Here is an 11,941-nt window from a genome sequence, read left to right as displayed (position 1 = left end):
TTTTTGAAAATCTTTGATAAAAAATGAAACCATTATGATACCGAAAACTTAACAAAAGTGAAAGTCATTATTAGATTTAAAATAAAAAATGTTGAAAAAGAATAAGAAGAGAACAGAAAAAGAATCATACATTTCTTGAGGTTACTTGTTAAAATTTGTACTGAAATTTATTTTTGAAAATCTTATGATACAAGAAATTTAACAAAAGTGAAAATCACTATTAGATTTTTTAAATAGAAATCTTTAATAATGTTTAAAACAAAAATTAACATTTTTTTTTCAAATTATCAAAATGCATATGCCAGTAAGGTCACCAATGCACAAATGCTAACATTTTCACAAAAAAGGACATTTTTTTTTTTTTTTTCAATTTAACATGCACATAGTGTGGACGTTTTATTTTTGGACCGGTTTTGCATTTAAGTTAACAAATTTAGATAAAAATAAGAATTTTTAGACTTAGAAAGCAGGACAGAAATATAACAATGATGATTTTTTACATATATATTAATATTTATAGCACTTGTTATGCAATTAATATGTACAGTCAATTCTAACAATTAACATTTAATATAATCTAACAATAATAACAAAAACATTAACAAAACACTTTAGTAATAACACAGTCCAAATCTCTAGTACAATTCATCTAGCAGTGACATTTGACATTCAAACACTTATTTACACAAGTGTGTTCATTTCATTACAGCACTGATATTTACACAAGTGTGTTCATTTCATCAAAGCACTGATATTCCAACACTATTTCACACAAGTGTACTAAGTAACATAGTATGATCACAGAACACGCTCTCTGTCTCGGACGTACATGAAGGAATGTCAGACTGCTGGGAAGATCCACTTCCAAACCCACTGGATGACGACCTCTCAGAAGATGAACGTTGCAGGACCAAGGATCCCATCAGTGGTACACGACGCTGAGAGGGGAAGGAGGGCTGACAGACTTCTAAAGCTCTGACTGGAAAAGTACTTGTAACAGTGGCCGTTCGTGAAATCTGATCAACAACTGAGTGAAGACCTGCAATGATAAAATTCAAATTCGGAACTTGTAAAAAATATGAATAAACAGCACATAAATAGTTCAAGTTCGATTTTAGAAAACTGCTGTTAACTTGACTTAAACTTCTACTAATTCTTACAAAATCCCGAATCCTAGATGTATAATTTGTGATAAATTTAATATGGATAAAAGTCTGGCTGATTCTGCTTTGATTTGCTGACATTTAGTTCCCCTTTTTTTTCTTCTTTATATTAGCTTGGGCACGGAATCAAGTATGTCACGGCTTTAGAATTGACACAGCAACAACATTAGCTTATTAAATGCAGACATGAATTTCTTTGCATCACATCAATGACTGACTTTCAGACTAACTAAACTCACCTAAGAGAATATCGGAGAACATGGCCCGTTCCTCGGAGTGAGGCATGGTAGTGTCGCAGACAATCTGGAGTAGACCACACAGATCCTGCATGTGAGCCAGTGGACGGTTGATGAAGTCACACAGATTGAGTTCCTTCCCTTCTCTCGACACGTTGAGCAGGAAACCACAGAACTGGTCATTCTTCTCCAGGGAACCAAGCAGGGAAGCGGTACGAGACAGACCCTGGGTGTACGTCATGTAGGCACCACAGATCACTGGCAGCTGAAAAGACATTTAATACTTCATTTAACATCACCAATTGAAATGTATCTTATCTTATGTTAAAAATCATCATGGGTTATCAACAGAAGCAATTAAATTAAAACAAACATCTCATTGGACAGATTAGCCAGATTTCCCAGTTGGTAATGTATAATGCAGCCACATTCAAGATCTGACCATGAAAGCAAGCAATAAGGTGCTGGATAAGAAAATTGTAAATGGAACGAAAACTTAGGCAGCAATAGGAGTGTATAGGACCGTCAAGGACAATGTCTCTGCATGTAACCTGTTGACAGTTATTATGTTTATTACATTTAAAACAAAATTAACAAATTATGTTCTCTGCGTGACTATCATACACAGCTACATTTTCTGGTGGTTGACATCTTCTGTCACTTTAGACTTTTTATTTCCATCTTACACCGAAAAATTCAATATTTTTCCTCTTACCTTAGAGAGGTAGATCATGGCAACAGCAGACGTAAGGTCACTCTCACCAACATAGGAGGTGTCTGTATCGTCGTCGTCAGAGGGAGTGTAGGATGGGAGGTTCTCGAGAATCTGGCGTACCTGGTACTGGCTCATACACACAATCTGTACACAACAAAACATATAAAATTAGCAAAACAGAATTCACAGTTATTTTCAAATATATCATGATCATAATTATAACAGTCCTTAATAACTCTTACTATACATCAGCATATTTCACACACCTGCCATCAGTAAATGCACTAAACTGTCAATATTCATGGGCGGATTACTTTCAGGAATAAAGTAATCAAAAGTCATTATCTATCTGATGCGGTCAATGTTCTTTTTTGCACAGCCTGTTTCTATTGAAATTTTATTCATGATTACCCATGTTATTGAAACATTGAGATGACACTTTTTAGGCTTCATTCATTGCTAGCTATGTGCAGTTACCATGTCAATCCAAGTTCAAATCCTGGCTTCAGCTTTAATAATCTCTACAGTATAGAATAAGATGTAAAATAATTTATAACTTACCTTTTCGATGTTCTGGAAGAGTGTTGCATGCTGGGTACTGGTGAGGACGCAGTGACGAAGTGGGCGAGAAAACTTCTGGATTCCAGTGTTCATAAGGTCAACAAAGTTCTCTTCAAGGCACAACAAACGGTGAAGAGCGGCCTGCCTGCGTGTGTCTACACTCTGCAATTATAAATAGTTTTTACTTATTAAAGTCAATAGAAAAACTGAATGATTTGCAGACAGACACATGCAGACAGACCTTGAACTTTGCTGACCTTTTGTGAGTCCAAAGGCAACAAGATTTTTTTTAAATAATTTATTATAAATAAATTTTGCACATAACTTTAACAATTTCTGAAGGAACATGTATAACAAAATACAAACATATCCTTTTCAAGCCTGTCTGCATAAGTCTGTTACAAACATATTTTTCAGAATCAAATATCACAAACCTTACACTTTACACCTGCTGGTATTTTACATACTTTCACAACTTTCAATGTTTGATAAACCTTTCAAGTACATTTAAGTCCAACAATTTTGGGATAGTTTATACATTTTACACATTTTAGAAAAAACACTATTAAGCACATTTTTTCCAACTTAATTAAATTCTCACAGGTCTTGTTGTAGAAAGACTGAAGCAAGATTTCGATCTAAGTTTGTGAAGCATACGGAATGGTTTAAAGCTTACAATGGCAGAGTTCAGAAGTGCTGTTCTGTCATCACAAATCGTGAATTCCTGTACGGAGGTGTTACCAGACTCGTCACTTCTCGTCTTCACTGAGGTTTGGAGAGGTGTGGGAGTGGCGTAGTGACCCGGGCGCTGAACCTCAAGTTGAACCATACCACCTGATTTCCTATAAAAGTAGAAAAGACATTTAATTGCAGCATTTTCCAAATATCAAAGTGAGAAATCAACTTTTAGTTGAAAAACATGTGACATTGAAAGATAACAAAAAGTTCAGTATCATCATCATCAGCCATCAGTGTCATTATCTTCATCATCATCAAAAAAACTGAGTGAAGATTATTACCTGAAAATCAATGCTCGACAGCCTTATCAATTGAATGAATATAGACATAAATTTGTTAAAAGCAAAATAGAGTTATGGGACCTGAGCAATGTAAATCAGTTTATCACAGTGAATAAGTGTGTGAAGTCTCAATCCAATCCCACAAGCTGTTACTGAGATACAAGCTAACATAAAAAGAACTTTACCAAATTGGGACGCCAACATGTATCATCATCATCACAGTAGCATTAGCAACAATGTCCTTAACAACTGGTAAAACACATATATATATATATTTTCTGTTTAAACAAATTTTTATTATGGGTTCAAATTTATGGACCCTGGCTTTTTCAAACACTTGCAAAATCTTTATAACTGTTGAATTCTGCAATTATTTTTGAAAAAAAAATTCTCTTATCACTTACTTAATGCATCTCGCCACACTGACCGACGTTGATCTGGACACATTCTGACCATTGACACGGATAACAAGATCACCCTTCTGAAGACCAGCTTCCTGAGCGTTAGATGACCCATCAACTCGACCAATCTTCACTGGACAGGAGTCAACAACTGTGAAACCAAAACCACCATACTGGGACCGGTAGATAGTAAGCTCAAGACGGTCAAGATCTGGTACATCTCGGTTGACGGCTGGTATCTGGCGTGGTTCTCGGCTCTGCATCACTGGAACTGAAGGCCTGTCCTTGACGGTGACACGGAGATGCTTCTTGCGACCAACACTGTCTGTGAGAAGGTGGTACCAACCACTGACCTCACGGTTCCCCTGCTGAAGGTGACGGATACCAAACGACGTACAGCCAAGTGACTCATGGTTCCTGTAACATAAACAAAATTGTTTTACTCATTTTTAACATCTTGAATCCCTGAATGTTAAAGTTCATATACACTGTGTCACAGGGTGAGAAAAAAATGCAGCCAGACCTGGGCTTGAACCTGGGGCCTTGGAATACTGTTCTCTATTAGCTCAGCAACTCCACCATCTACATTTCTCCCCATTTTAATATCCAAGTTTTGTACATACTCCCCTGCTACATGAAATTTGTCCTTTTTTGTTTATAGTCCGATTTTGATACCTTTCCCATCAGTGTTCACACAGTTCTTTCTAGTAAGTTATGTTACATATTCCCCTTGTGCTATCAGTCTCAAAATATCTTAACAGAAAAAGTTCTACAGCTATTAGTGTAGTGTACAATACACCATACACTAAGTAGGGGTAAGAAATTACATGTTCTAAATTATGATATCATTATATTATGCTTGCCATGTTAATACACTTCCTTTTTTATAGCTATTGTGGCCAGTGTGAAAAATATGCTTAGTGTGTAAATTAATAAGGTGCTCCTTTATTTAAGCAGAGACGGACAGACAACTGAAGCAAGATGTATCTTCTCAAGCCTGTAAGTATAAATAAAGTTGTTTCTTACCCAGAACAGTCTCTGTGGTAGACTGTCAACAAGAGGCGTCTGTGAACATCATCATCACCCACCTCACTGTAAGAAAAGAAAATCACCACTGTAATTTTCATTACAACCAGATGATTTATGACACTGTGCATTACAGGTGTATTACAGATGATTTATGACATCATGCATTACAGATGATTTATGACATTGTGTCATCTTTTCTTATCTTCAGTTAATCACTATATACAGAATAGCATAGTATTTCTTGCGGAAGTGGTGTTAAAATGTGTAACTACAAATCTAGAATAATTACACATTTTTCAGGGACATTTTGCTAAAAAGAATCTTAATATGTATTGTACAAAAATAAGAATTCCTGGAAATACAACAATCTATGGCGGACAAATACATGCAAAGATAGTTATGGTCCTCAAGTGATACATAAAAGCCTGATACATTTGGAGCATGTTTTGTACAAAAAAAAAAGATATTGAGCTCATATTTTCAAAATAATATCAAATTAATTTTCCAATAACTGAAAATAAAAATAATCATGGTAGAGACTTGCCCCAAAACTGTCATTTTAGATTACCGTATAACAATGAAATCCTCGAGTTACTCAAGAAAGCCTTCAGGTGATACTTTATGATTCTTGCTAAAATTCAAACAATTGTACCTCAGTCTTTATTTTAATCAAAAAGTAAATATACAAATCACAGAATCTTCCTCTGAGTAAGAGTAACTCCTGACAACTATTTTAAATCTGAAAGAGGTACAGTGTTATGCATACTAAATTTTGTTAAAATAGCCAGTGTGAGGGACAGAAGGATAGAATTTATACTTTTATCATGCCTGAAACATGGCGAAATTGTACTTGATTTATTGGTATATTTTACTCGACTTCTTACAGACTTACAAATTCCTTGCTTATAATCTTTTTAATATCTAAGTATTACATGACATATTAATTATCTGGAACTTAGAAATTTGAACTTTGCAGCATTTTCTAGGACAAAACATGTGATTAAAAAAAAATAATTTGATTTCTTAGTTTAATATGATATTAACTTCATTCATCAAGTACTTCGTATAACAGTAGTTGAAAGGAAATGAACGGTACTCTACATGCAGCTCTGTGATTGTTAAGTTACATATTATTATGAATTATATTTGAATAAATTAACCGTTATCCTTCTATAATGAACTTGTCCGTCTTTCAATTTGAACAGAACCTACTGACTGAATGGTGCACAGATGTGCAGGCTGATCATGATCTACACTGGTCGCAAAGGCAGAATCATTCATGGCCAGCATGATAAGGGTTTAACAACTAAAGTTATTTTTATAATTTGACACAATGTAATGCAGAAAAGGAAGGTAAGTAAAATAACATGTTTTGTTGGGTTTTTTTAAATTTTGTATATAGCTCCCATTTCAGATTTGAATAAAATCCAAAATTCTGAACTTGAAATGTATATTTTTTCGTAACTTCAGGAAATGATGACATATGTTCAGTTTGACAGAATGCTAGAAGTCAATATACAAGTTGTTTAAGATGCAAAATTTTACTTTTACATGATATCAATATATCACATGTATATCAAGTAGCTACTGTGTGACAATACACAAGGTCAGAAAAAATCAGTGGCATTTTAGCAATATATCACATAGTAGCTTCTGTGTGACAGTGACAATACACAGGTATCTTGTACAGTATATCACAAGCTCTGTAAATATCAGTGGCAATACATCACATAGTAGCTTCTGTGTGACAGAAATATCAGTGGCATTTTAGCACCTTCCTAAATATACAAAAGGAAATGTCAGCTTTAACAGAAAATGCTTTACAATTAAATTGAATATTAAACCTTAGCCTGCTGGCGGCAAGTGATCATTCTGCCTTTGCGACCAGTGCAGACCAAGATCAGCCTGCACATCCGTGCAGTCTGATCATGGTCTGCACTGTTCACCATTCAGTCAGTATCTTTTTGGTAAACACCCCTTTTAACAGTTAATAGTATTGTCCAAAATGAAAGATGGACCAGTCCATTATAGAAATTCAGGAGGCTAAGGGTTAAAGCATTGATTAAGTAAAGAAATAATTAAAAGTACTGCACAATTCATAATTTCTGTAACAGGGATTTAAAAAAAAATCTTCTTAATATAAGGTTATAAATTTCTTAGTGCAATCTTCGTGTTTTGTTAGATGTAAAAAATCAGCATCTTTAGAAAGTATTTAAAAAGAAATTGACAAAAAACTGATCAGTGCAGTTCCCGTTTCCTAGCCAAACACTAATCGTATTTCATTAAATATAATATAGTACATTTTTTAGTCAAGAAACTGTTGGATAGTAACTGCAGAAACTGAAGTCACACTTCTTGCTCAAACACAACTTCCTTATATGAATCCCAGAGGCAGACGACATACAAGAGTTATCACAGAATCCAAAATTTATGCTTTGCTAAGAACCTATAACCAGACGTTTTAGATGAAATATGCTAACATAAGTATTTGCTAAATTAACCCTTACCATGCTGGACACCAATTCTACCTTTGCGACCAGTGCAGGTCATGATCAGCCTGCACATCCATTCGGTCAGTATATTTTTGGTAAGCACCCTTAATGGTACTGTCCAATTTGAAAGATAGACAAGTTCATTATAGAAATTTAGCAGGTTCAGGGTTAATGGTGAAAACACCTCCCGTATGCAAAATATTTTAGATATCAATACAACTTACAAAGAGAACTTCTCGTTGTATGACGGACGTGTGCTGTCGGTGACGATAGCAGTCCTACAGCGTGTGGGGGTCACGTCGGTGTCTTCAGGGATCAGAGAGATCATGACAAACGTGTTCGGCTGTTGTTTCCATGGCGAGCTGAGGTGACGAGCCTGGATCACGTGAACAGTAAGGAGACCATAGTTCATGTACGCTGACAACTTCACCTGACCTGAAATAAAGAATAATAAGAATTAAGTAAATTATTAAGGTCAAAGTGGTGTGGTACCCCAAAGCAGTTTGCTATGGAAGGCTGGAATGCCATATGCTAATTGCCAAATAGTTTGAGCTAAATGCTAATTACTTAATGCTAAATGTAAAATACTAAATGCTAAATGATATACACCAAATGCAATATTCTATGGAAGGCCAATGCTCCATATTAATTGCCAAATGCTAAATGCCAAATAGTGAATGCAAAATGATACTTGCCAAATGTTTACTGACAAATGGTAATTGTCAAATATAAATGCTAAATGTTAATTGAAAAATATTAAACAATAACTGCCTGTAAAGTGTTTGATCAAATAAAGAAACTAAAAGAGCTGACAGAATATCAGTGGGTGAATGCAGTATCTCTTAAAAAGTCATTGGCCTTTATTACATGATTCTGTTAAAAACGTTTTTTCAACATTTTAGAGTAATCAGTGTTGGTCCTATGACCGGCAGAACATGTTATGGCTGGAAAAACTTCATGTTTCTAAATAAGTAAAACTTACATTAGTAAGTAAGATACTGATCATTAAAGCAGCATGCCTCCAGATTTGGCTAAAAAGTAATATTTCTTTCAAATTGAAGTTTGGTCATATTATGAACATTAGAACATGATTTTTTGTTTCTAAAATATTTTAAAAATTCAAAATCAAGATGACCGCGTTGGGAATCGAACCACGGACCGTCGCGGCAATAAAGACATTTTCCCGTCGTCGTAACCAATAACGCTATAGCTGAAGTAGTGAATAATGACTTCAAAATAAAGATATTTATAATTGAGACAGTTTACCTCGAATAAAAGCGTGACAAACGCTTTTTGATTTTCATCGTAAAAAGGAGTAAAAACAGCAAATTCTCGTGTGTTTCCGTAACATAAAGTTTGTCAGTAATTAAGTTTTAAAGCCTTTCTAGGAAATATAGTATTTATTTCAAGATATCTAAAAAAAGAATTATTTTTGTCATCGAACGATCTGGAGGCATGCCGCTTTAATAATAAATAAATTAAAAATGATTAGAAGCATTTATCAATTGGCAATAAGCATTTAGCTATTTAACATGTAGCATAAGATACATGTATATGGCATTTAGCATTAGGTATATGTCATAGAGCCTTCGATAGCATTTAGCATTAGGCATTTGGAATTGAGCATTAAGTAACTGGAATACGGCATTAAATATTTGAAAGTTAACTTAGCAGACTAGCCTTCCATAATATGCCATATGAACAATTCTCATTTAACTATTACGTTTAACTTTTGGAATTTAAAATTTTACAATTAGCATGGCATACCAGTGTTCCATGCATTAGCATAAGGTTTACACACATCCGCTTCACAGTACCATTTATTTTTCATCAATATCTCTGTATGAATTTACTTTATTATACATATTATGCTTGTTTTATCAGGAATAATGTATACATATATATCTATGTCCCTGGTTTTACTTAAGAAATAATATATAACAGTGATTTGTCCTGCTCAGATGAAGTCACATTAAATGCATTCAGTCCATGAGTTACTGACAGGCTTAGATAAATAAATCTCACATTATAAAATAGGGTCATACTACTGAGATTTAGTTAGGGCACATACACATTACCATTTATCAATACTCATAGATTTTTTAAATTTTCATCAAAACTATTGCAAACATTAGAAAAATTATACTTCAAAAGGGAGGTAATCCAAAAAATATTCTTGTTCTTGCTTTTTTCCAATCAGAATGACTTTGGTTATAATATGACTGCCATATTCTTTGGTTATGAACACAAAATACCAATTTCTTGTTATTTCCTATTCCAGTAATTGTAAACTTATTATATTTTAGTAGGTTAAATTGAACATTTGATTAACATAGTAGAAAGTATTACAACATGTAGCTAGTAAAGTATTATTCTGATACAGAGGCTTTATGTATAGTAAGGACAACATTTAGCATTTTGATTTCATGTAAAGTCATAAATATATTATACTGACATGATAAATATATATTATATTGATTTCATGTAGCAAGTAAAGCCTTTATGTTAACAATATTTAGCAAGTAATGGCATATATTATATACTGATTTCATGTAGCTTAAAGTAAAGGTTTTATAAATGTTAACAACATTTAGCTAGTAAAGACGTTTCATATTGCAAGTAAAGGTAAAAAAGGGTAAAAACATTTAGAAAGTAAAAATTGTTTTCATGAAGTAAAGGCTTTATGTTAAAAACATTTAACAAGTAAAGGCATACATTTATTATATTGATTTCATGTAGCAAGTAAAGCCTTTATGTTAACAACATTTAGCAAGTAAAGGCGTATATTATATTGATTTCATGTAGCAAGTAAAGGTTTTATGTTAACAACATTAATATGCAAGTACAGACATACAGCAAGTGCTGGTTTAATGTGCATAAATGTATTGATTTCATGTAGTAAGTAAAGGCTTTACAGGTAAGCAATGTTTGACAAGTAAAGACTTACATATGCTCAGTACATCTAGAAACGCAATGTTTTTACCCTCGATTTTTTCATACATTCCTTGTACATGTATATTTGAATTTTGTGTAGTAGTATTGTAAAATCATGCAGAAACCTTGCGATCATCCAAAACCAAAACTAAAAAAAAAATTAAAGTAACTGTAGTTTTTGTGTCAATTATCAGATTAAAAAATATTGAATGTAGACCAAGTGTTGCGTTTCTAGATGTATAATGATTTCATGAAGAAAGTAAAGGCTTTTTCTGACAGCAAATTCAAATAGGTTCTTGAGAATGGGAAAGAAAAGATTATAATATCTATTGAGTATTTCTACAAATTGAGATAAAACAAAATGGTTCAAAACTGTTCAACTTAGAGAGCGGACAAGGCTAAATTCAGTTTTTTGAGTAATTCAAGGGCCATAATACAGGAGTGCCTGGGGAGATTTGGCTGGTTATCGAACTTGGCCAAGATATTATGCCCATAAACATTGTCAGCAAGTTCGGTGAAGATCGGATAAAAACTGTAGATTTAGAGAGCGGACATGCTTTTGTGGACGCTGACCGCCCACCACCACAGGTGTTCACATAATATGCCCGGGCGCTATTTATACAGCATCATTCCAGCCTCTTTAACACTAATGTCCTAGTGGATGCTACAAAACTTAATAGTTTCATTTAAATTTCATATGGATGTAATATTTCGGTATCAATTTAAAGTTTGAGATTTGAAACTGGGAGTCTATGATAAAGTCCGAGTAGAATTAACAATTTCCCAAGAGAAATTAGAACCATTTGACAATGCTTTTGAGCATGTTACAGATAAGAATTCTGATGCAACAAAATTGTTTAACTTACCTTTCATGAAGGTGCCCTTCTTCCGTGAATGCCTAGACACTGCTGCCATTTTTCACAGTATATCACTTATTAATGTTAGACACACTATTTCACTCTATTAACTAATCACTTAATTGGTACAAGTTAAAGAACACTAAATCGAGAAGAAATAATAAAATCCAGCAGTGAAGTGAAACTGAAACAGACTGTAACAATAGCACAAGATTATGACTTTGTGATTGAATGATTGACTACTTTAATTTTTTCATTATTTATAGGTGTTAAAAATTAAGTATTTGTATGTAAAGTAATTAAAATTGTACATAATAATTGAGTATTATTTATTGATTGGTCAATACATTTTAAGTGGCAGTATGCAAATTAGGAGATTATATCTGATTGGTTATAATCCACTGTGGGCTGTATTATGTAAATTCAGACAAAGAATATGCTTTCATGGTTGGCTGAAGAAACAGTGAGTATGTGAAATATGAATATACCTGCTAATTAATATTCATAATACACAGTAGTTGGAGGGAGCTGTCA

The 11,941-nt window shown here is 33.6% G+C and overlaps 1 protein-coding gene across 1 annotated transcript; it reads right to left on the bottom strand.

Annotated features, from left to right (window-relative positions):
• Positions 1-521: 521 nt before the first annotated feature.
• LOC123547613 (uncharacterized) lies at positions 522-8,741 on the bottom strand. Its single transcript, XM_045334863.2, has 8 exons — positions 7,841-8,741; positions 5,122-5,187; positions 4,099-4,512; positions 3,352-3,517; positions 2,676-2,837; positions 2,115-2,258; positions 1,403-1,664; positions 522-1,039 (listed from the first exon to the last, which is right to left on the bottom strand). Exons 1-8 carry the CDS (start codon positions 8,026-8,028, stop codon positions 768-770), a joined length of 1,674 nt encoding a protein of 557 aa, XP_045190798.2. The 5' UTR covers positions 8,029-8,741; the 3' UTR covers positions 522-767.
• Between the last annotated feature and the right edge of the window lie 3,200 nt (positions 8,742-11,941).

Source organism: Mercenaria mercenaria, chromosome 9 (genome assembly GCF_021730395.1).
Source record: "Mercenaria mercenaria strain notata chromosome 9, MADL_Memer_1, whole genome shotgun sequence".
NCBI classification, from domain to species: Eukaryota; Metazoa; Mollusca; class Bivalvia; order Venerida; family Veneridae; genus Mercenaria; species Mercenaria mercenaria.
The sequence above is the reverse complement of the archived record's forward strand: the minus strand, read 5'-3'. Positions and strand labels throughout refer to the sequence as shown.